Source organism: Hirundo rustica, chromosome Z, assembly GCF_015227805.2.
Source record: "Hirundo rustica isolate bHirRus1 chromosome Z, bHirRus1.pri.v3, whole genome shotgun sequence".
NCBI lineage: Eukaryota > Metazoa > Chordata > Aves > Passeriformes > Hirundinidae > Hirundo > Hirundo rustica.
Genome location: NC_053488.1, coordinates 40258286 through 40284697, shown reverse-complemented (window position 1 = coordinate 40284697; position 26412 = coordinate 40258286). Strand labels below are relative to the sequence as shown.

General features: G+C 38.6%; 1 protein-coding gene across 2 annotated transcripts in view; it reads left to right on the top strand.

The window, feature by feature from the left end:
* The window catches only part of PTCH1 (patched 1), a 44232-nt gene that overhangs the window by 7040 nt on the left and 10780 nt on the right, over nt 1–26412 (top strand). Inside the window, exons 9-19 of one of the 2 annotated variants that reach the window (XM_040090676.1) lie at nt 182–337; nt 947–1045; nt 2261–2386; nt 9791–9909; nt 11895–12294; nt 12818–13127; nt 18422–18564; nt 20495–20678; nt 22174–22454; nt 23988–24125; nt 26068–26210. In XM_040090676.1, coding sequence (XP_039946610.1) covers nt 182–337; nt 947–1045; nt 2261–2386; nt 9791–9909; nt 11895–12294; nt 12818–13127; nt 18422–18564; nt 20495–20678; nt 22174–22454; nt 23988–24125; nt 26068–26210 — 2099 coding nt within the window. The remainder of the gene's footprint in view (nt 1–181; nt 338–946; nt 1046–2260; nt 2387–9790; nt 9910–11894; nt 12295–12817; nt 13128–18421; nt 18565–20494; nt 20679–22173; nt 22455–23987; nt 24126–26067; nt 26211–26412) is intronic. The other variant, XM_040090677.1, reaches the window with a different exon arrangement.

Here is a 26412-nt window from a genome sequence, read left to right as displayed (position 1 = left end):
TCAGGCTTCTCACCCTCAGGCTTCTCACCTGTTCCATTTTGTAACCTCTGTGACATGTCTATTCTGATTAAAAATTGTGTAAGGATCTGTAGGTGGGTGGGGAGAGACAGCTGTTAGAGAAGGATCCAATCTAATATTTTGGTTTTTTCCCCCAAATTCCCCTCCCTGCTCCTCTCTTTAGCTTGCCTATGCCTGTTTAACGATGCTGCGGTGGGACTGTGCCAAGTCTCAGGGTGCTGTGGGGCTGGCAGGAGTCTTGTTGGTTGCACTCTCTGTGGCTGCAGGATTGGGCCTGTGCTCATTGATTGGAATTTCCTTTAATGCTGCCACAACTCAGGTATTTAGAAGACACAAGTCTGCTGTTAAATCGCAAGTACTCTGTCAATTAATGAACACAAGTGAATCTTTGAGAAATAAAGTGCTAAAAATATATTTTGGCTCTAGATTTTTTCTTATGCTGTTTTCCTATTCCATAGCTTATGCTCTGATAAATTAAATTCTCATGCTGCCAAGTGATATTGAAGATAAAACAGATATTATGTGGTCTGTATAATTCTGTGTTGTTTGGTTTTTCTGTGTCCCAATGCAAGTGAGGGCATACTAAATACCCAAGGACCTGCAGATTTATTTTACATCTAAATATACCACGATGTTCAAATTATGAAAATATTTTGAATGTAACTTGAATTATTATCAGATATTTGTCTATACAAAACTTGAATCGACTTCTGGTGAGACTTTGTACCTGTAAATGGTATATTTTAAGTTCCTCAGCTACATTCCAGAATAAAAGTTGATACCTATATTCCATCCTTTCCATTTTCGTTTTACCCTTGGATTTGTATAGAGTATAATGTAAAAGTTGCTTTAGTTAGCCATTTAATGGCTAGCTGCATGGCAAACCATAACACAACCTATTTGGGTTTTGTTTTGTTTCTTCCCCAAGGTTTTGCCTTTTCTTGCTCTTGGAGTAGGCGTAGATGATGTTTTCCTTCTGGCACATGCATTTAGTGAAACGGGACAGAATAAGAGAATTCCGTTTGAGGTAATGACAAAATGGAGATTTGCAGGAAAATGAAGTTTCATATAGGAACACATTATCATATCCATAAATTATCAGTGGAGGGTTTTTTCCTCAATAGCCTTTTGTAGGGTCTAGAAATTCTTATTTCTGTCAAAATAGGAAATGTGCTAGGACATTTTTGAATGTTCTTGTTTCTTTTTGTTTTTTTTGTTTTGTTTGTGGTGGGGGGGGCATGGTAGTGTCTTAGGTTTATTTTCTCTTGAAATTTTAATTTATAAACTGTTACATAAAGACTAACTTCCATAATGCAAATTCTGCCAAAAATTTCAGTGAAAGTTAATGCAAATTTAGGAACAAATTCAAATAGGAGTCTTGACAATTAAATAAAATGATTGTAATAAAAAACCACACAAGATAAGGGGAAAAGAGAGGGAAGACGGTTACCTTTACTTATTTGTTATGGCCCTAAAATTGAGTTATTTTCTGTATTTTTCTCTTTTTTTTTTTTTTTTCTGAAGTTTATAATTGACAATGACAATTCAAAGCATAACATATAACTGATAGGAAGTCTAGTGTCATCACTTTTATGATCCTTTACTTTTATTAGTCATTTTAGTCTTAGTCCAAAGTTCCTCATCCAAAGCGCATCCCATTTAAAACTAGTGTATATTTGCTCATTTTGTTTTGTATAATCCCTTCTGTTCCATGGGTTAGGAAAGGGTCATGTGTTTATCTTGATTTCTTGGTGGATCTTGTGTGTGGTCCCTAGACTTGGTGGTGTTCTTTTTGTTTGTTTTGTTACATGTTTTTTTGAGATGTGTAGCTATGTTATGCCTTTATGCTGTTAGTCCATGCTTATTTTGTCTGAAAAACCAGAACACCAAGTGGTTCCACTGTAAAAATTAAATCCTTCTCAACTGCAAATGTATTTGATATATTGTTATAACAATATATAGATAGATAGATATAACTACCCATTTAGTTTTGTGTTCTGAAGCTAGAATCAAGTCAAGTCATGTTTTCTACCCTCAAAAAACTTGAGTCCTTCATCCGTGTTCCTACTGAGCAGTAAATTTATTATATATTTTCTCACATACTCTCAAAGGCAAATTTATATTCAGAATTTAATTATAACAATTTTTCATTGCTACTGTATTAATATCTGTAGCATGACCCTTTCATTTGCAGGACATTGCTTATTCGCTTGACTTCTGAGATGCACCGTTTGTTTTACAGGACAGAACAGGTGAATGTCTGAAGCGAACAGGAGCGAGCGTAGCCCTTACATCTATCAGCAACGTTACTGCTTTCTTTATGGCGGCCTTAATTCCTATTCCGGCTTTAAGGGCATTTTCACTCCAAGTAAGTTTATATCCTGTTTCACTAGCTGTTACACGCTGTGGAAGTGTGATGGTGATACTTGTTAGCAGTGGCACTGAAGCCTGGTTTTGGTGCTGCTGCGGTTCCCTGAGCCAGTACCTCCCTGCAGCGACAACACGGACCTGGGTAGTAACAACTGCCCTCCATTCTCCTGCTCCCTCTTTTCATGCATGGAGTCTCTCACATCCTGTTAGCAGGTGAAAGAATATTGTGACCTACCACAGCTGGGCTGAACGCAAAACCCAAGCTACATGTAAATAAGAAACAGCAAGTTTCCAGAAGGATTTGTCAAAGTCAGGAGGAGTAGGCTGTGGAGTTGTGTGTACTGTAATGTTCCTCAGCAGCAGTTTAATAATTTCATTCATGTTTGTCCAGTTTGCTGCTCTTAAAATCTACAAGTGTAATGACATCAGTACATATGCATTTGTAATTTTAATAATTACTGCAGCACTTTTTACTGCCTTACTCCCAGTAATTTTAGCAAACTTGGAGGAAATTTCAAAAATTTTGTGGTCCAGATGGTTAGAGAGACTACCTGATTTTTATGTGCTGAACCATACATTACTTGCTCTCTCTTTCTCTGTCTTTTTGTATTTGTTTGTGATAATATACCTTCAGAAATATTAAATACTTGTGATAGTGGAGAAGGATTTCTTCTGAAACTGAAGACTGAAGAAAGCTTTGTGAGTTTCTCCCCTGACACAAGCAATTTATAGCACTATAGAGCACTGTACTATTTCAGTAGTGTTTTCTTCTGTAGCCTGATTTTCCATTATTTTTTGTTGTCATTGAGCCCTTGGCTACCCAGAGGAAGAAGGGCTGCAATTTTTCTTGATATATGTGGCAATTTTTGCTGTTCTCAGAGATTTAAGTATGCGTGTATTAAGCTGTAAACTTGTAAACTGTGATTGCAGTTATGTTACTAATAAGCATTTGTTTACTCTTCCTTCTCAATAGGCAATTGGGTAGTGAATAATAGAGAATGTAAAGGCCTCATTGGTTTTCTTTATAATTTGGCAGATTCTTGTGGCAACTAAGCCTAGATATTTAGTCTTGAATGGTTAGCAGTGTTTAGAAAAACCTAGATGTCTCTTCTTACAGATCATGTGATAGTGAATTGTTTTATTTTATAGAATCACAGAATAGCTGGAATTGTAACAGATCTTTTAAATGTCACCTAGCCCTACCCCATCCCTTACCTCTCAAGCAGGGAAATCTTCAACAGGACTTCTCTGGGTAACATTGTTCCAGTGTTTTCCTATCCAAATTTTAAAAAGCCCACTTCTTTCTTATATCTAGCCTAAATTTACCATCTTTAAGTTTAAAGTAATTCCCTTTGTTTTGTCACTACATACCTTTGTGAAAAGTCCCTCTCCAGTCTCCCTGCAGACCCCATTTTAGGTCCTGGGAAGCTGCTGTAAAGTCCCCCCAGAAATCTGTTCAGGCTGAGCAATCCAAATTCTCTGAGCCTTTTATCACAGTAGAGATGCTTCATCCCTCTAGTCACCTTTGTGACCCTTCTTTGGACTCACTCCAATAGTTCCAAGTCCTTCCTGTGCTGGGACCCCAGAGCTGGATGCAGGGTTCCAGGTGCGGTCTCACCAGAGCAGAGCAGAGGGGCAGAATCCCCTCTCTCCCCTGCTGCCCACGCTGCTTTGGATACAGCCCAGGACATGTTTGGCTTTCTGGGCTGGGTCATCTCCAGCCTCTCATCCAAGTCCATTTCAGCCTCTATCCAAATCCTTTTCACAGGGCTGCGCTTGATCTGTTCATCCTCCAGCTTGTGCTGATACCAGGTATCAGGTACAAGTGCAGGTGAAGGACCATGCATTTGGCTCTGCTGAACCTCATGAGGTTTGCATGGTAAAGACTAAGCTAGATGTGTGAAATACTTTTGGTAGTATATCACTTCTTCCACTGGAAGAAGTTAGTTATGTCTCCTAAGTCTGTGGCCCAATTTCAAACATTTAACAAGTACCTTTAGCAGCTAACAGGATACTGGAGGTCATCAGACTCTTAGTACCTGCTTTACAGAAGTTACATCAGCCTAAATGCATTTCATAAAGAAGTATTCAACACAAATGGGCCATTTTGTTGTAATCACACTGCTGAGCTATTGAGTGTGAGCCACCAATATTAATTCTCTCTTATCTGATCAAAAAAAATTTTTTTTTCCTTGTTTTCCACTCTTCAGTATCAGAATGTGACAGGTTGCCTTTGGAACATTTGTGGAGACAACAGCTGCAATTGATACTGTAATCAATTATTAATTATCAGCATAACTTACATATGCCCATCCTAAAGTAATTTATTTTTGCTTACTATCATGCTACAGATGACTTTTGAGTCACCAAAAGTTTAAAACACAGTCTGCATAGCAAAATGGCAAACAAAAGGTTTTCAGTGAGATTTCAACATATTATATTATTGTATAAACATGTTGATATTATTCAGAATAAAAACATCAAAGTCTTTTATAAGGCAGTGATTAATATGGAATTTATGTGTAGGAACCCACATGAGTGTCTAGAAATTAGGGTTTGAATTGCTCAAACTTTTCTCACTTGGTAATTTGTCTTTGCTGGAACACAGTGTATATGTATATAAGAGGTGAAACATGCAAAGAAAGAGCAGTGTGAGACTTATACTGGGTATTGTCAGAGTTACATATATGACTGATACACTTATAAGTTAGCAACCACTAAAATGAAATCCTTTGTTGTTAGAAAGGAACATCTATTAGTTGCTTTGCCTAGCTTAACCAGGTAAAATCAGAATCAGGCAATACTTTGATATCAGTACTTGGAATCAGAGAATCATGGCGGTTTTGGTGGTTGGTCTGTATTTATGTATGGATTTCTTTATTTACAGTCTCCTTTCTCTCTCTCCCTCTTACTCAGACTTCTTTAAACAAGAAGTCCTTGCTGCCTTTGATGGTTTCCTAGAAAAACTTAAAAAGCAGTAAAATACTGCTACATTTACTTTTCACAGATACTACCATTTTCTCATCTAGTGAATTTTTAACAGAGGGGCTTGAAAAAGGATTGCTCTTGACCTTGTTTTGCTCCTCATTCACTTTTCTTAAGATGTTACAAGGTAATTTGTCAACCTTTCCATAATTTTGTGGCCCAGTATTGGTAAAATTACCTGGCTGCTGAGGGAGGAGAAACTGTTTCCTGCATCTGCAAGACAAACTTCTAGTTAGAAACTCATGTTTTGCACATCAGTGCCTTCTCCTGTCTCATCTTCTGTCATATCCTGCCAGCTGAAGCAGTTCATTGATACCTATGAATCGGCTATTTACTTTATGGAACTCAAACACTTCAAGTCTGATGCTGTCTTAGGGACAGCATTTTTAAATTTAGGACAGCAAATTTAAAAAGTGGAATTTAGTTCTTTTGAAAGTGAGATCTTTGAAGTTAAGTACATGCAAAAGTAGGGATTGTTTTAGCTCCTTTGCTGTTCTAATTTTCTTTTTCATTTGTTGATCTTATTAGCCCCCTCTTTAAGTAGTTTTAGGGCTTTGAGATTGCTGAATATGACCCAAATACTCAGTCATAAAAATCATCTCTAGCAGTACTCAGGGCTCTGAAGGAGTAGGTCCTGAATTTTGGATGTGTTTTGTTTCTTAAAATGGTGGTGAAGGAAGAGGGTATTGGAGAAATCCACTGAAAGTTTTGAAGCTTACCGTAGGAATGTCTTAAATGTAGCCCTTTATTTTGAGTGTAACTGAAGGAATTCAAGGCTGAACTCTGGGCTGTATTATTTCCTAAGACAGACTGTTCAGAGACTGTCACACAGTAAATTCTGCCCAGGAAAGGTAAAAGAAAAATTAGCAACCTCTTCTTTCTTACATCAGAAATTTCCTCCCCTAACAGCAGAGAAGTGGTGTGAATCCTCTAATGAGCAGAGGTGGAACTTCTCCCAGTAAGTGCTAGAAGTAACTATTTCCCTCATCACAAGAATGACAAGTTTTTTTCCTAAATGTAGAAGTCCATTACCAGGTGGCAGTGGTGGGTTTCTGGAAGGAAAGAACGTGTGTTTTTAGGCTCGTTCCATTATCTTACTCTGCTGAAGTGGTTTGTCCCCGGCCTTTATCCACATAATTTACCTTTCCCTGCCTGACACGAGAATCTAACAAGCAAAATTAAAGCCTAAGGGAGAAGGGGGCAGGGGACAAGAATCTGAGCCTGTACCATGTCAGGAGGGAGTTGCAGATAGAGAGCAGTAGGGTGGAATTTTTCCTGACAGACCTGTTCATCACCTCTGGCTATGCAGCACACCCGCTCTCCTTGGGTGGGCTGCCAGGAATGGCACATAGCAGCACATACTTCAGCGGGGCCCCAGCACATACCTACCAGCCTGTCTCCCTGCTCCCTTGCTGCCTCCAGCACAGGCTGCCATTCTGTCTCTCTTAACAGTTGCAGCAGCAATAATATTTTTAGGCTGTGCATTATGAAAAGATGCAAAAACTGTAGCGTGTTTCTTAGGAAGTAACCAGTGTAATTTTTTCTGATTAATGGAAATTTCACTGCTCTCTGATCTCATTTCACTGAATGCCTTCATTTTACACCCTTGAGCAGGTCCCATTTTTTTCCTTCTAATCTCACCTTTGTTGATTTCCCAAGGAAAAGATCTGAGGCCTTTTTCTCTCCCATTTGACCATTGGTCTCTGAAAGAGTGAAAGAAGATGCCCTGTTCCCAGAAATCCTAAGCTTGCTTTCAGCCTGGGTGCTGCCTGTACTCGGGAAGCTCTGCTGCCAAAGTTCTTGTACAGATTGTGGCTTTTGTCACTATGTCAGTTCTCATACTTTCCCACTCCACAACACTGTGTGTATGAGTGGCATTGGGAGGGAAGCAGTGGCAGATGCACCGGGTCAGAGACTGAATCACTCCTCAGTAATTTGTCCTGCCCTCTCCTTATCAAGTCACAGGGTGGGATAACAAATTAGAATTTATATAAGAACTTATTTAGTTGTGAAAACTGAGAACTGTTAATCCTGGTAATGCTGGGTTAAGGGGGGTGAGAGAGAATGTGCGATATATAGGAGGTGCAGTATTGAGCTCGAGGAATCTATTTAAATTAAAATCAGAACAGAGTTTACATTGAAATGTTTTACTTGCAGGGTGGTTAGTACATCAACACTAGGATGGCACAGTGGAAAATCTAGTTGTTCTAAAGAGAGATGTAAGTAGGCAGATTTACTGTGTGTTGTTGGATTAGTTTTGATGCTTCCTAAAAAAATAAAAAATCAATATAACTAACTTTCTTGGCATCTCTACCACATAACTAAGTATTAGTTTTCAGATCTAGTAATATTGGAGATGCAAGGATGTTGAGGTCTAGAGAGGGAACTGATACAGCATGAAGTATTTGTAGTTTGTAGAGCAGAAACAGAGGACTTCTGTTAGTTTTTCAGCCATGCTGAGAGGAGTAAGAATTATTGAGTCAGACCTCAGCTATTTTTTCCAAATCTCGGTAAATCTTAGCTGATCCTTGATACAATATCTTGGTTAGACACAACTAATTATTCATGTTATATGGGTGATTCAACCTTTTTTTTTGGTTTAGCACCAGCAAAGAAAGCAGTTGTAAGAACGACGTCCAACAAACACCTTTCTTTCAATAGAAGCCATTCATTTTTCTGACAGATTGAATAAATTTTAGAGCAGATCAAAAGCAAATAACTTAATTTTAAAGTCTTGACTATGACCTTGCATACCTTTCTGTGTGAGTATTTATAAATCATTAAATAATCATTGGATCTTTTCTCACAAAGATGACTAAATACTAATTTGGCTTCAGATAATTTCTCTTTCAGTAGCTGTGTATACAGACAACCAGCAGTACTAAAATATTACTTCAAGCAGGCTGGAGACCAGAAAAGAGAAACAGCAACAAAACTAGTTTTTGTATGCAGTATATTTATAATTGAAATTACTAGAAAATATTTACATAACTAGTTGATTCTGTCATTTTCAAAACAGTAAAAACAATATCTAAGTTTTTTATTATATTCTGACAATTTTGAAACTGTAAAAATTATTCAGTATGTTATTGCTTTGATTTTCACTGATAAATATAAGCAACTTATGTAATTTAATTGAAATGCAACTCAAGAATTTTTAAAATGCGGATTTTGGATGTCATATCCTTTGTACTGCCAGTTTTGAGGTCTAGCCTCTCAAGATCAAAAGAAACCATATATTTCTTCTGGCAAAAAAAGACATCACATCATTTTTGTAGCCCAAACTTTGTTCTTCTTTAAGACTATATTAACCCAAGCAGTTATTATTTCTGAAGTTACAGGTGGAGGCACTTGATAATTTATATGTGGATAGCTTAACATGAAACTGGGCTACTACTGAGATGGCTAGTTTTTACCAAATGGGTAAACCATAAGTCTTTCAAAGGTTTTTTTTCCTTTTCTTTGGTTGGTGGCTGAACAATTTTTTCCCCAGTGTTTCTCCTACTCTTACAACTGCCAGGTCCCAGTGCTCAGCTTTCCCTTTGTGATGACTAGTGCTCCTAACAATTCTGCATTACAAATAAATGCAGAATATGTTTACGCACCACATATGTTTATGGAAATTCTCTGGGAATCTCTGTGTGGGAAAGGGTTTGGAGTATGGTTTGAAAGGGGGTGGGTGGAGAGGTGGTTTTTTTCATTATGTGATACTTGCTTTACAAATTAAATAAAGTATTCTTGTTCCAATTTAAGACTCATTTTGGTAGGCTGGCTCATAAATCAAGCTCTGTTAAACACAGGCATATTAATACGTGTATTTTCTATGTGGTATTAGTTTAATTTTGATTCTCCTTTAAAAATAATCCCCGATAAACTCAAAATATTGCTCTTTATTGGCTAAACTTTTAAATAAAGATGATCAGTTGCATAGTATTTCATTAAACTAATCTGATTTTATAAAATTTACTGAAATCTTCTTTTCATGCTTTAATATTATTGTGATACTTAAATTGCTTCAGATCCCATAAATGTAATATCTTCAGTTCTAGTTTCACGTTTGCTTCCATTTTATTTTGCCTTGAGACTCTAAATATGTCAGAATTTTATGTAAAAATATGATTACTGAGTCAACAGACTGTTTTTCTGCTTTAAAGATAATCACTGCATATCCAGGCACAGATGTATTACAATAATACAAGGTTGAATATTAAAATGCATTAATTCACCACAATAGTCCTACCATAATGAAATGGGAATGTAAATATGTATCTCTCCGTTTGCTCAGGCAAAAGCTTGAAAGCATCAGATAGATTGTGGAGGTAAATGAGGCTGAGAATGGAAAGGGATTTTCATGCTTTATAAAGTTGATGCCCTACATGAAGTTTAGCAGCATTATTTATCCTGTGATTGTCTCTAGGCAGCAGTTGTGGTGGTGTTCAATTTTGCTATGGTTCTTCTGATTTTCCCTGCTATCCTGAGCATGGACCTTTATCGTCGGGAAGACAGGAGACTGGACATATTTTGCTGTTTTACAAGGTGAGAGTGAGCAGTAGCTTTGTCCTTTCTGTGGTCACCAGTTAGTGAACCCATTCCTTGTCAGTAGTGGGAGTTCTTCATTAAAGTGGCATCAGCATGTTATTGTTATGATTTTATTGCTAGTGACTGGCTGACATTTGCTACTTTGTTTTTTACCTTCCTGAAGGGAAAAGCTGCAATACATCTGTCTTCCTCTCTTCCCTCATATCCCCTCTCCCCCCACCACACTTTTCCCTTCATTCCTACATATGTTCATTTTGACTGTAGGAGAACAGCTTCCTGAAAGCAGGTGAAAGATCCACTATTTAGGAATATTTTGAAGTATTTTTAGAATGTTATGAGTTACTGCAAGGTGTCCAGTGCCAGTAGTGGCTAATCTTAGAAAGCTGTACATAACTCAGGACACTGAGAAACCTGACTTACCATAAATCATTATGTGTTAATTTTTATGCTTTTATGCCTTTAAACCTAAATAAACAACTCTAAAATTACTTCCCCTTAGGCAGGTTTTTCATAGAACTATAAGGCATGATCACCACCATTACAGGAAAATTATTGATAAAGTGTCCTTTTTGCTTCAATATTAATATAGTATGGTGATACTGCATTCTAAAGTGTGTGCAAACTGCCACATGGTAAATGCTAATACTGCTATTCTAAAGTGTGTACTCTCACCTCATGCACAGCCAGCTCTCAGCCTAGAATGAGGGTTCAGAGTCTGCTATCATCAGTGGAGCCACTGCTTGGAAATGAAATATCTTTGCTGCCTTAGTTTTTGCTTTTGAACTGCAGTGAAGAGGATGAGACACATTTCCACACATGTAGAGTTACTGTCATAACCAGGTTGTGGAGAATCTGCATTGAGATGTCTTAGCCTTTTACATGCATCCAGGAGCTGATAGTTTGATATTTTAAAGTCAAAAGAAGAAAGCATTTTACTAATTTTTTTTCTGAGGGAATGGTTAAAACAGGGAGTAGATCCCAAGCTATTTCTTGCTCAGTCATAGTTTCAGAGAACAGCCAAATATACTAAGAGTCTTGGAGCCCTGATTCTCAGGAATTCAGGGCACTCAGACCTTCCATTTGTTCGCTTGTCTAAAGCTGCACCAAATGTGCATCAGAATTCAGCCCCTTTGCATCTGAAGAAATGCAGTTTTTGAGAGCTTTGATTAGGTAGGCAACATTCTGAATTCCTCTTGTTTTTGTAGGATTTGTGCACATGGTGAAAAATCTGATACCGTTTACTGTCATCTATTTGTCATTTCTCATGTCCAGGAATAGGCTCATCTCTGATAATTATAATTTTTTAATATAAACTAGGTATCTGTTAGGGTCTTGCATAGACTAAGATAAAGGGAATACTTAATTAGTTCTGTGATTTTGTCTCTTCTTATGGCTCACCCTTCCTAAGAATGAATCCTTTCATTAATACTTTAATATTTCCCTGATTTATAAAATATTCCATCAGTATATGGCAAGTGGTTTCAACCTGCCTCCCAAAAGTCTGAGATCTTATCCAGAAGGCCCAAATATTATTTAACAGTTACTTAATTTGTTCTAAACAGGAGAATTAACTATGTCATGTATTTGTCTCTTCATCGAAATATCTTCATTCTCAGCATGGGTACAGAGATGCAAACTCACAGACTTACTGTGCATTCAGACTGTGTCTAACTATCTGATGAGCATGTGTAATTAGTGGAGTGATGTGTGTACATGTCAATGTCTTCAGACAGATGCTGTTTCGCTCTTCCTGGAGGACAAGAAATTTGCATATATTCTCGGGGCCTACATTATGAACCACATCTGAGAAATATTTCCTAAACACATAGAATTAAATTAACATCAAAGGGCATTACACGTAATTAGTGTAAACTGTCCAACAGAAGTAGAAGCAGTCTCAGATGAAACCATGTTATCCTATCTGGCCTGATAAAATACAGATCTGTCTCAATGCAATCAGATGTTTTTCTCTTCTCTTACAGCCCATGTGTCACTAGAGTGATTCAGGTTGAACCTCAAGCATATGCAGAAAATGACAATACTTGCTACAGTCCTCCACCCCCGTACAGCAGCCACAGTTTTGCACATGAAACTCAGATTACAATGCAGTCCACAGTGCAGTTGCGCACAGAATATGATCCTCACACGCAGGTGTACTACACCACAGCAGAGCCTCGCTCAGAAATATCTGTGCAGCCAGTGACAGTGACACAAGATAACCTGAGCTGCCAGAGCCCAGAAAGCACAAGCTCGACGAGAGATTTACTTTCCCAATTCTCAGACTCCAGTATACATTGCCTTGAGCAACCTTGTACGAAGTGGACTCTCTCATCTTTTGCAGAAAAGCATTATGCTCCATTCCTCCTAAAACCAAAAGCTAAGGTAATCGGGGAACGATTTACCTGTTTTTCAAAATTAGACCTCTGCTTTGCCCAGTTATAAAATTATCCTGGCATTGGTATTAAATATAAGGACTAAACACAACTCTTGTGAAATAACAGGTTTTAATAATTTTATAGCTGAATTCTTATTTTAAAAGTTTTATTTTGCAGGTGCTGTAGTGACATACTTCAAATATACATTACGAGTGAGGGTTCTGGTGATTTTTGGTAATATAAGCTTGTGAACAATGAAAGTAAAATCACTTTTAAACTTTACTACAATATAAATTTCTCATCCATGATGCAGAGCCCCTTCAAGGAAAAACAAATGACCTTAAGTCTTGTAATATATATATATGCATTAAAAAAAAAGAAAAAAAAGAAAAAAAGAAACAAAACAGAAAAATAAAAGCTTGAAAGTACCAACGGATGTTAATTTTGAATTTGGTTTTGTAGTATGACATTATGAATTGTTAGTTCCTTTAGAAACCTAAAACCAAATATGTTTCTGCTTTCTGTTGCAGATTGTGGTTATTTTTCTTTTTCTGGGTTTACTTGGGCTCAGCCTTTATGGAACTACCCGGGTGAGAGATGGACTAGATCTCACAGACATTGTACCACGGGAAACGCGGGAATATGACTTTATTGCTGCACAGTTCAAGTACTTTTCATTCTACAACATGTATATTGTGACACAGAAAGCAGACTATCCAAATGTCCAGCACTTACTTTATGAGCTTCACAGAAGTTTCAGCAATGTGGCGTATGTTTTGTTGGAAGAGGATAGGCAGCTCCCCAAAATGTGGTTACACTACTTTCGAGACTGGCTGCAAGGTAAGAGAGCATTACAGAAGCTTTTCTTAGTTTGTCAGAAAGAGCAATTGTTCACAGTGGTATTGCTGCCTTGTTCAAATACAGTCACAGAGTTAAAAGCTGTGAGCAGTAGGGGAATGCCTAGGTGCTGCTTTGAATCCATATGTGGATTCACTTTTTATCACTTAAATTATTTGTGTTTAAGTTTATTCCCCAGTAAGACAGTTTTGAAGCTTTAAGTGATTATATCCGTGCCATTCATATCTAAACAGCTGACGAGGTGTTATGCATTATGGCCAAATATGGCCCTATGTCTTGGGTAAATAAATACTTAGTGAGTGTTTTCAGAGCAGTAAATACAAAATCCCTATCTGGTGATGTATTCTGACACAGACTTAACTTTCAGTTCTTGAGTGATCTTGGTGGCTTCAACTGGAGTTGCTGGCATAAAGAGAATTCAGTGTGGCTTGTGTGTTTTCTTGGGTCAGGAACTTACTGCATAGTCTAGGTTTCCAATCAGTTACACTCACCCTTTCTGTGGTGCTGCTTTTCTGTGCTGAAGTGTAACAAGGTGGGGAAAGACAAGAAAAGGCAAGGCCTTTCAGGTACCATGATGAAAATGATATTGAAACCAAGTAATTGAAGATATTGAAGTTACTATAATTGCACATGTTGAGACAAGTAACTGGTTTGTATTTAAAATAGGGAATACTGTTACATCTTAGCAAATTTAACAGCAAACATACCCTGCCCAGGATTCCTTTGGTTCTACCTAGCTTAAAAAAAAAAAAAAAAAAAAAAAAAAAAAAAAAAAAAAAAAAAAAAAAAAAGGTGCTGACCTGGTGACACTGTAAATTTTAAACTTAATTGTGTACAGATGACCACTGCAGCCAGTAATTCATAGGGAACATATAGGTAACTGTCAGTATCTAATGTATTTTATTCCTTCTGAAAATATGTTGAACAGTATTAGGCAAACAGATGCATGTAAGTGACAAATCTACACAAAATGAGGTTTCCCCAATGTGTTTAATGTATTGCTAAATAATGCAAAGCGGTATTTAAGCTATTAGATTTGGGGTTTTTAATGTTTTTTAAATACATTGGATCTACTAATTGAGCCCTACTTACTGGAAGCTTTATTTAAAATATTTTGTTTCACATTAGCATATTGAGCTGTAAGGGAAGACATTACTGGCAGGAAGAAATTCAGCAGAGCTTAGATGTTTGCTGTATTGGAACATTACTGTATTTTCTAGAATTCTAAGCAATCGTCCTGCTACATGCTTTTCCAAATTCTCTCAAACCTCTGCTGTTTACTTTTTTCTTTTGTGGTTATTTTTTGCTGCTGTTCCAAAACAGTAGGAAAAAATGTATCTGGTGTCCCCTCCTTCCGCTTTCCCCCCCCCTCCCCCGTGAGGGAGATGGAAATCTGAGATTGTGTTCAGGAAGTTTTATTAGTGCTCAACCTCAGCACAGGCTGCCAACGATAAAGTCAGGAGGAGGTGCCCTTGGATCTGCTCCCTTGCAGGCTGCTCCAAGTGAAATGCTGGAGGCTAGCCCACTTGGTGTTACTCCCAAGAGTGCTCCCATTCCCAGTGCCCCTCTCTCAGGCACACCACATATTTTCCCCAAACTCTTTCAGTTTGTGTGCCTTCCTGTCCTCTTTGTGCCTTGTGCTAAGGACTGTTTGTGTGGCCAAAGGTTTACATGTCCCCTCATGCTGTACATCCATGCTTGTGTGTGTTCTTACCCCTCCTCATAGGGATGTTCCTACTCTGTACTTAGTTCAGCACATAGTTACTTTTCCCTTCCAGTCCACGTTAGCCAGCCTATCCCTATTTGTTCTCTGCTTTTCTTCTACTAGAGGAGCTATGTGTATTCCTGTTATCTGGGGTATACTGACAGGCTGCATGGAGCTAAAATGGTATAGTAGAATGCTCAGGGAGACTCCAGGAAGCAGTAGTGACTTGCCGTGGTCCGTGTGACATGCCATCTCTGTGACAGGCCATTGATTGGCTTTTTGATCACACACAGCTTTAGAATGAATCATTATGGTTATTAATTAGCATTTTGGTCTGTATCCTTACCTTTCCTCCCCACGTTTTCTGAGAGGGTCACAATTAATACAAACCTGCTGCTTTGTAAAGTTGCAGGGTTCTCTTCACAGAGTGTGATACTGCATTCTTGGGGCTGTAAAGGAGGATATTGAGACGTATCAATAGAAAGATGTTATGTTTTCAAGTGGTACAGGGCATTGATGTTACAGGGGCGAGGTAGACTGTTGTACTGAAAGGTGCCATGCTTTTCATAGTTGGGGAGTTATCTGAAGGTCTAATAATCTAAAGGTCTGTCAGTCTAGCAGGCTGAGTAACACCTGATGTTTACCAGCTGTGGGTGGTGCCGAAGGAGTCAAGGGAAGAGAAGACGAAGATAGAATTTACAAACAAAGTACAGGTTTATGGTGGATTCAGGGAGAATCCTCTGTGAGGTGGAGCAGTTCTACTGGCATAGTTTTATGTGCTGGAGGGACTGGATAATTGAAGCAGGAACAGCTTTGACCTGCATGGCTAATTCCTTCCGACTTGACCGTGAATCCAGAGGTTAATGGCTTGAGATGGCCTTCTGACACACACACATTTGTCCAGCAGAATGAAGGATGCAACAACATGTCAACAAAACCATTTTTTACCAAGAAGGTTTACCAAGAAGGCATCCTTGGTTTAGCTGTACATTCTTCCTCATTAATAGCAGTGGAGTGTGTCTTCTGCCTCGTGCACTTCTCGTTTCCAAGATTCCCTCATACGTTGCTTTCTAGTACTGTTTATGTTACCATATTTTCTATTACTGAAAACACAACAGAAGAAAAGTTAACACTAATCATTCGTTTAAGCTGTAAATGTTAACATTGTTTTTGTTAGTGACTGAATGTAAATGAGGTAGTTTGGATTCCCTGTTGTCTTCTAATTAGGCTTGGTTTTGCAAAGGGAAATGCTATCTGGTGTTTCATGGTGGCAGCTGCTCACATGAGAAGAATTCCTACCTCACCCCCACTCATAATTTTTGATGTTGTCACTTTCTTCTGAAGCACTAAGCAAAAGTGACTGCTGATGTGAAAAAAATCCCATATATAATGTTTTAAAAATTCCCTTAATTTTTATAACTTTCCTGCAGAAAGATGTCAGCAAGATATTTTAATCTTTCTGCCCAGAAACATACAATTAATCCCATTTATGATAGATTAAATGTCTTTTAAAATAATTGTTATGAACATGTTTGCTTTGAAAGAAGCAAAATCTACTGCAAATTTTACTTACTGAAAGTTTGCAAATCTTCAGCTATTAAGTACAACTGCCAGTGGTTTCTTTCTGTGGACTTTCAGTTTCAGCTAGGTGAGTAATGAAATGACCTGAAACATAGTGTTTAAGCTGGCTGAAGAATAAAGGTAAAGGGAGCAGGGTTTGAAGGATGACCAAATTTGTGAGAACAGGAGAGCAGGGGGAGACATAAGAGAGCTGAGTTTTCACCTGCTGCAGTAATGTTTCAAAATATATGCCTTTTTTGCAGCCTCAAACTGGTAATGTCACATGCCAATGGATTAATTTGTTGTTGTGTCTGTGGAGCCCCCTGACGGGAGTGGGATGTTTATGTGAAAGCCCTGCCCTGACATGCTGTTTATCAAAGCAGTTTGTGTGCTCCTCCTGTGAAATGGAGACACTTTTGCTGGAAGTTACACTGTTCTTAGATCGTCTCATTCTTTTCCGCATGCTTTTTTAACAATATCCTCTTAACTTTACAAAGTCCCTGTGTTTCTTGTCACTGATATGATAACCCAAATACTCTCACCTGGCCACTTTGTGAAAAACTGATGTGAAGCTAGACTTGGCACAGAAGGCATAGATTGGTATTTTTGCATAACCAGTGTTTCCCCTATCTGCAATGCCAGCAAGCAGTGCTTTTTTCAAAGGGAATTTCAGTCCTTTGGTGATGTCAAAAAACCTGATGGCAAATTGTCCTCTTCCTGGACCAGTGCTAGAGGACTACAGACAGAGATCTGGCAGGCTCCTTTCACCAGTTGGTTCTCAGCCTGTTGGCTTCACGTGATTTGACATGGTTTAGTGAGACAGCATGGGAGGCAGTTTTCTAAGGAGGAGAGGACAAGTTTGTCAATGGGAATGGGTACTCTGTTCCGGAGGCAGTGTCAGCTGGGTGCATTTTCTCTTCCAGTGCTCTTATCACAGCACAGCTGTAGCTAACCTATCCAGTCTGCAGCGATGGTTTTCATTACAGCTCCTCAGCCCAGCTGTGAGGTGGGTCGACGATTTCCTCCACCGCCACTCCCCCGGCCTTTTTCTTCCCTTCCCTGGACATGCGGTTTGTCATCTGCTTGCACAGAGCCTCCTTGTACTGGGCTGTGGCTTCCTGTATTAAATCTGATCCAAATTTCTGCTGTGAGATATTCCCTCCCCCTTGAAGGGTGGCAAGGAGGAAAATAACAGTTGAGAGTGAATAGGTGTTGGCTGTGATCTTTACATGTGCTGGCAGCAGATCCCATGACTTGTATTAGCTGCACAAGTTGAACAGATGGAACAAATTGACAAAATCGTGTTCACTCACGCTGTGCTTGAGGAGCAGTTGAGTTGCTGTTTGAAGCTGAAAGTTTGAGTGTGTTTTTTCCCCCCTTGTAGTGAAGTTTCTGGTTGTACTGTAGAAGCTATTGCCCCAGTGCTCTATAGTAGCCCAAAACAGTGATGGGGGTGATATGTGTCCTCCTCTGTGGCTCAGCACACTCAGCCAGGGTTTGGGGGAGGCAGAGGTAAATAAGGAGAATGTTTCCCTTCTAGGTAACAGACTTACGCCTCCTCTGGTTGTACGGTGGTGAAGCTGGATGACGGCTGAGCTCAGCCCTTTTCTGTTCTATACAGGATTATAACTCCTTCCCACACACTTCTCCAAGTGGAATGCTTGGAGAAGATCTTCAATTTCCCTTGAGGGGAATCTATTTATGCCAGTGCACAATGTATCTGCAGCTTACTAGCTCAGCTTTGCTAGTCTGTACAAGCTGGGGACTTGTGGGGCTTCTTGCTTGCATTTTCTTGCTTCTCCTGCCTTTCTTTGGGCAAAATAGTGGACATGCAACTGATACTTCCCACTCATTGACAGTGTGGAACCCCAGATTTCGGAGGCAGCAGGTTGATAATTTTCATCCTGGTTCCATATGAAAAAGCATAATTATTCTTTCTCCTTCTGAAACTTGTTTATAAGAATGATTATTCACCTGTTTTGTCTTCCCCTTGCCTCTCTTAACTCCTCAGGACTTCAGGATGCATTTGACAGTGACTGGGAAACTGGGAAGATCACATACAACAACTATAAAAATGGTTCTGACGATGCTGTTTTGGCTTACAAACTCCTGGTACAAACAGGCAACCATGCAAAGCCCATTGACATCAGCCAGGTAGTGTATCAGAGTCCATGCTGCTTTACACAACAATGCACAAGTAACCAGGAGCAGGTGGAGGTAAAAGTCTACTGAGGTTGTACTATCTTTTTTCCAGCTCAAGTAGCTGAATGTCTGAATTATGCCTTTCTTGTATGGCCTTGCTGACTTTGCTGAAGCCACTCTTCAGATGCAGTATGGTCTATGTTGCAAAGTGTTCAAATCAACATGGCAAATGCCAGTCCTTGATTGTTAATGGGTGATGTGCATTCTGTGCTCCCATGCCAGACATGCTCCATTTCCATGGAGATTGTTGTGAGCAATGTTTCTCTGCCTCCATAGGTGTTTGGAGTTTAGTCCTATGCCAGACATTTGCAATTATTTGGTTAGTTCCTACAGATTTGTGCAAAGTAGAACATTTAAGAAAAGATATTGATGAATTTTAGAGGAAAGAGACTGAAATGATTACATGCAGTATCATATTCTTGTACCACCATCACTAAATACATCTAAACTGCTGTAGAACTACTAAAGCTGCCTCAATAAAATATGCCTGAGGTTACCACAGCATATGATTGCATTTGCTGTAGCCATTTGTAAGTGGAAATTTATTAGGAATGACTCCTTACACTAAAATTAGATTCAAATGCTGAAGAAGAAATTCTTCAATAACATACCTTCTCCTCTCTGAGAGTCATCATCAACTCACTGTGCTTTCAGGCAGAAAAATGGTGGTTTTAATGAGCTTCTTGGCAGTTCTGCTTATTGTCTTTCTTTTTTCTTCCTGGCATTAAAGGTGACAGATTTACAGAGTACATTGTTCAAAGTTACTGTAGTGTGCGAAACACATTGCTGTATAGCAACATGCAACATGCTGTCAGGTCTGAATGAAGCTTCAGCAATGAATTAGGCAAAGAAAGGGAGCTGAAGAAAAAACCTTCAGTGAGATTTTGTTTAGCAGAGTGTACCAGGTACGCTGTGGAACAAATGCAATTGGGCTGCAGCTGCTGATATAATTTCCTGTGCCTGGGAGGGAGAAAAGTGTGGTGCACCCACAGGGGTTGAGCACTGTACTGTGCAGTTCCAGAGACAGCTTGAAGACATACAGTTGTTGCATATCCTGTGGACTAATTGAATCCAGATCCTTGGAATCCTTTTTTTTAATTATTTTTAAACTGCTGTCACTGTTGTTTTTCATTTCATTAAAAAGACCTGGAACTGGACCTGAGCCAGAATTTTAAATAAACAAAACAAAAAGCCCCAGTAATACTTTTCACCCATGGAGTCCTCTGTCAGAGCTCTAGCTGTGCAGGATTTGGCTAACAGACCCCTGGAAGCATTCCACTGCTGTTTACCCCGCAGATGCATTTGCCACGGTGACCCAAATAACACAGGGCAGTCGTCTGCCTTTTTGACACTGGGCATTTTCTGAATACATAGGTCATAGGAGGCAAGTGTTAGCAAAATTTATACAGATGTTGTTTTATTTTTACAGCTCTCCTCCGTTTACTGGGTGGCATTTCCTTCAGTGTTAACAACAGAGGTTAACTGCACACAGCCATGTATAGGGACTCTTGCCAGGTTTTCTTTCTGTGTTTTTAAATATGTTTCTCCGACTTAGTTGTTTTTCATTCTTGGCTACAGTCTTTCAGAATTTGGATTTAATTGGTTCAGTGTATTCTGGAACCATCTGTTGATTTAATGGTTATTGTACATATTATATTAGTACTAATTTATAAATAACCACTGTCACTGCATTTTCTTAGGTTCCGTTTTTGTTGTCAAACAATAGTTTACTGATAAGTCCCTTCAAATGAAGGTTTATGTTCTCTTGCTTTTACCCTCTTTTATGTGTGTTGCAGCTCCAGGCCATTTGTTGAAAGCATTATGGCAAGAGCCCTGTAAGCAAAACTTATTCTGAAATGCTTCTCATTTTTCCATTTTGCAGTTGACTAAACAGCGTCTGGTGGATGCGGATGGAATCATTAACCCAAATGCTTTCTACATCTACCTGACAGCCTGGGTTAGCAATGACCCTGTGGCCTATGCTGCCTCACAAGCCAACATCCGCCCGCACCGCCCAGAGTGGGTCCATGACAAAGCAGACTACATGCCAGAAACACGGCTGAGGAGTAAGCAGCGTTTCATCTTAACGTCCTACAGTTTACATGAGTGCCCTTACTCCTTCCTTCAAGCACCAGTAACCCCTGATGCTGCACAGGGCTCAGAAGCATAAGCAGGAGAATACATTATGTTAAGCTGTAGTCATAGGAGATCCAAGCACCACTGCAACTGTGACACCATTGGAGGGTTCTGTCATATTGAGTAATAAGCTATACAACAGTTTAAAGCTCTAAAAACTTATAATAAGAATTTCTTTTTTAAGTGTTACCTAATAGTTCTGTCTTTGTGAGAAACCTTGGCATTTCATTAAATCCCTGCTTAAGTTATTCTGAAAATTCATTACTGAAATTCTATCATGTTTGTTCTCAATTCTTAATACCTAAGAAATTTTTACCAAAGTAACTCATACACTAAGCTACTGCTCTGATACAGTACAAGAGCTAGAGGAACTAGGGGAGAAGTCCCACTTCACACCATTCACACTTTTCCTGGCACCAGCTGGCTTTGCTTCAGCATTCAATTCATTGGGAGGATTGCTAGTTGGACACCAGTAGGGAAGGGGAGAGGGCATATAGGGGACAGCTGGTGCACTTGAAAATCTGGTTGGATAACCATGCCTCAGTGTATCCAAACCCTAGAGTTTTGTGGCAGTCAGCCAAGTTTTGTCTCAATGAAAATTTATAGTTGAGATTATAATAGGACAAATCATGTTAAGCACGTCAACTGAATGAAGCTGCAGGGTTTGGAGCACACAATGGCAGTAACCAAAAACTTGTAGAAGCCTTTTCTTTTCTGGTCATAGAGCAGACCTTGCATTACACTCGAAAAGAAGTATCTCCATACTTCTTTTGATTTGTCAGATTATTCAAGGAGAAGAAGTTATGTATTGCCTCAGTAAGCCATTACTTTTATATTATGGGGCTTTTTTTCTCCACTAATTTCCATCAGAATATGGATTTCTGCATCTGAATTTCTAGATATTGGATGGAAATCTTAAAAAATACCCCAACCTGCTCAAGCCTGATTTTTCTCTAGTTTTGTGTCAGTGATCTCAGTTAATCTTAAGGAAATCACCTTTGATTTTGAAGAAACTGCATAAAAGAGGAGCATTTGAATAAAATTTTTAAATTATGTGATTGTCTGTTCTTATGTTGCAGTTAGGGATTTTTGACTAGGTATTCAGTAAAAAGCACTATAACAATGATTGGGATTAAATACGTAGATTGAAAGATAACTGTTAAATTATATATAACTGTTAGGTAACTTGTTGTAGGCTGTGTTCACCCATTACATTGCATGATAAAGTAGAGTAATCTCAAGTACTATCTCCAGTTTCTATTTATTGGAGAGTTTTAAAACTGTAATTCATTCTAAACAAGTAAAATTTAAATTTGCCACCTTTTATACATTTTGATGTGAAGAGTAAAGTGTTTTGCTAACCCTGGTCTCTGTATATCATCTTCTTCCCAAAAACACGTTTTAACACTGCTATCATTTTCCTAGTTCCATCAGCTGAGCCCATAGAATATGCTCAGTTTCCTTTCTACCTCAATGGATTGCGAGAAACTTCTGACTTTGTGGAGGCTATCGAGAAAGTGAGAGCTATCTGTAATAACTACACCAGCCTGGGGATCTCCAGCTACCCAAATGGTTACCCATTTCTGTTCTGGGAGCAGTACATTGGACTTCGTCACTGGCTCCTCTTATCCATTAGTGTGGTTTTAGCTTGCACGTTTCTGGTGTGTGCCCTCTTCCTCCTAAACCCCTGGACAGCTGGGATCATTGTAAGTTTATTATAAGGGTCTTTGTTGAAGTCAAATTCCTTTCAGCATAGCTCTTGCTGTAGTCGGGAAGGTTTTGTTTATGTCTGGGCCTCTGGTGGAGTATGTATATTGCATCATTCATTATATATTTATTCAACTTGAAGGGGTAGGGTTCATGCTGAAGGTACAAACCTTAATAACCTTAATCTTCTGGCCACCTTTTTTGCAGGTTTAAAGGTTTCTTAGAAAGGTACATAAACTTTTACCCTTGCTCAAATGCCCACTTACATAAGAAATAAGGACACATACAATTTAGAACTTTATTAAAACAATTTCTAATTCTGTATTCCTTCTCTTCTTTTCTCACACATAGTTATTTTTCAAGGCAGTTGCTTATGACTAGCTTGTCCGTAAATTTTCCCAGCCATTTCTGAATGCAGTCTTTCTGGAAAAAACTGAAATGCTTATGTTGTTCAGTATACACTGTGGAAAGCCTGTAACTGAGCTATCAAGGGGAAAGAGCACAAAACTGCAGAGAATACTCCTCCATACTTTCTGAAAAGCACCATAAGCCTCTCAGTAAACATTCAACTTAAATTGAATGATGATGTTCCTATGTTTAAATTCCATAAACTATTGTATGGCATAAAAAATGCCAGAAGTAGAAAAGCATAAAACAGTTACTAGTTTTTGTAATGTACGTTTATATGACAGGTATGTTAAAAGGTAAATGTTTAGTCTAGAATATTTTTCATAGCACCTTATCAAGCAATTTATGTTATTATGCTTGATTCATTGGCTTATAAAATAATTTATTGTAGTGCATACTTTTTTCCTTTGGAAAAGGGGTTTATTTTCAGAGCCCACCTTCGCTTTTATAAGTGTGTCTATTTCTTTTTTCCTGCTTGGCTTTAGCTACTTTTAAAGTTGGTTCCCCAGATTTCCTCCCCTCCCTTTTCCTCAGTGTTGTGTGTGTGTGTTTTTTGGTTTTTTTACAAGGTAGATGAAAGAAAAAATAAAAGCTTCGTCTTATATTTAACTGTTCATTTTGTCCATGTCAATCCCCCCAAATACCTTAAAAACTCAGAGGCCCTCTGTAACCTGAGACTCATCAGCTGATTATGGCATTTACTTTCTTCTGTGCTTTAGACATCCTCACTTACACTTGCAGTTCTACACAAGAGAGTTCAAATACAGGTAGTTGAAAGATACTTCTTCTGGAAGGATTGTCTGAAAGATAGTCGAAAAACAAAAATGTACATGTTGGGAGTATCCATGATAAGGAGGAACAAATGGTTTTTCAGCTCACTGATAGATTGTAACCAATACAAAGCCGGTGCTTCATGTGTTAACTGGCTCTTAGAGTGTAATTTAGACTGGCTATTCAGCATTCTCTGCCATTGCGAAAAAATGAAACAAGTAAAAGCAGCTTGTCTTTGGAAATACAGGGTGGCTTTGAGGAATATGTCATATGGTAACCATGTTATTTTGGAATGTCTTTCTCCTCATTGTTGGAGTATAAGAAGATACTAACAGATGTTTAAAATCACCTAGGTGGTGGTGCTGGCTCTGATGACTGTGGAACTGTTTGGCATGATGGGTCTAATCGGAATAAAGCTCAGTGCTGTGCCCGTGGTTATCCTGATTGCTTCTGTTGGCATTGGTGTGGAATTCACTGTTCATGTTGCTTTGGTACGTAAAATCAAGAAACATTTTAAAAACATTTGAAAATAAAATTATGGCAATGTTGAGATCACAAATCGTTACGGTTTCTCATCAGTGACATGATTCTCAGAAGGAAAATGGTCACAGTTTTGCATACCTTTCTTTTTGTCTCAGTGGAACAGAGTTGCTCTTGATGAGGTAGTTCGTAACTATTGAGTCAGTCTCTCAGGTGGCAAGAGAGGATACATCAACTGTGATACCTTTTTGTCCGATTGATGCAATTCTATAGAGAAAAGAGAGATCTCACATCACCTTGCTTCAGTCCAGACTCTCATGATCCTTGTCTGAAGCCTCACTGTTGTTGCATCAATGTTACACAGCTTTTTGTTGCCTCTTGCATGTAGATTCTCTATCTTGGAGAAGATAATTCTTCAGAGGAGTTTTTCAAAATCAGATACTGTGTTTTTTGGTATTTCTGGACTTCTCAAATGTGAACATGTGTGAATTAGTGTTCCATTTGTAAAATCTGCACCTCCTTTTCAGAAGCCATTGGCTAATAGTCGTGGGCACAAACATGCAGTCTATAGGAAAATATTTTTCTACTGTTTATCTAGTGGTTTAGATGGTGTGCAGAGTTAGGGCACATGAAGTCACCCTAACTTAAAAGAATAATTTTGAGAAAAACCACAGTAGAAGTAGGGTAAAGTTAAAGAGGAACAATTGGATCCCTCAAGAGATTACATCTTCCCCACCCCCCCTCCACTGCTACAGATAGACTTTTGGAGGTAAATGAGTTTGGTAGGACTTGGAATAGTTTGGGGAGTTTTAGAAAGTAATGGTGTAGAAGAGGGGGAAAGAAATTACAGCTTCTTAGTATTGAATATTTAGAACAGGAAAAATGGAATTTAAAAGGACAAAGCAGTTTTTTCTAGATGGGTAGAAACTAATTTAATTTACAGGACTTTATGGGTCACCCATACCTGAAGGTAAAATGCCAAGCAAACTGAAAATAGTGGTTTTCTCACATTGACACTGGAGATAAAAACTTCAGAACATATAAATAGTCAAATCAGTGTTGTATAAACAAAAGGGAAGTGCTGGAACTTTTAATGCAGAATTTAGTTGAGTTAAAGAGTGATTCACAAGCCACTTGTGGATCAGTTTTCTACTATTGCTTGTGAGTTGTGACCTTGTTTTTTTTTTTCCTAATTATGGAGAAGAGAGACTTAAATTCCAGGACTGTGAGAAGGATAGTTGCTTCAGCACATATCTTAATAGCCAGTAGGGAATTAACCAAAGAGAGCCCTTGCAAATCACAGTCAGAAGATCATCCAGGTTCTTGTTTTCTTAAACCATTAAGTCATACACAGAGTAGACAAATTCATAACGAACACCAGCATTTGCATGTTTTTGACAGAGCTTGTTCATAAGGAATTGTTGGGATGAGGGCAGTTCACTAATGATAATGTTGCTCAGGCACTAACATCTTCAGCACTTTTCCCAGGATTATTTTGTATGTATAGACCTGCTAGCTTTGAAGTACTAAAACTTATTTTTTTGAGTGAAATGAAAATGTTTAAAAGAGTCATGGAGCAATTAACCCACAAGAATGAGAGGAGTAGCCCTGCAATTTTCACACCTGAAGTGCTTTCACCATTACATGAATTCTTTTCAGGTAGAAATAGACAAATCCAGAAACAAAAGGCTACTGCTGCAAGTAGGCATTACTTCCAGAATGGTTATGGTCTGACTCTGTCATCAGTGCTTAGTCTGCCTGTGTGACTTCAGCAGCTGCTATGTGATATAACTTCAGGATCAGGCCTTCTCTCAAGGGTTGGCCAGCTACAGAGATAACTGATTAACTATAGTTTGGAGAAATTAACTGATGGAAAACTGTGTATGCTAGGAGAGTGGCTGTTTGGAAGGTTGTATACATCTGCCTAAGCAAATGGACTCGTTTGTTTTACAGGCGTTTTTAACTGCCATAGGAGACAGGAACCATAGGGCTGTCCTTGCATTGGAACACATGTTTGCACCAGTGCTGGATGGAGCTGTGTCCACTCTGCTTGGGGTGTTAATGCTTGCAGGATCAGAGTTTGATTTTATTGTCAGGTAAAGCATTTTTGTGTTTTGACTTTCTTTCAAAAATAAAAATAATTGTGCTTTTTATTTTTTATTCACTTCAGTGAATCTATCATTTTATTACTATGCATGGTGTGTCGAGTATGCTTACATCATGGTCCTGCTTTCCCTCTATTTTATAACTCCTTGTTACTTGCTAGACATGGTAGTGTTTCCATTGTTGACATTAAAA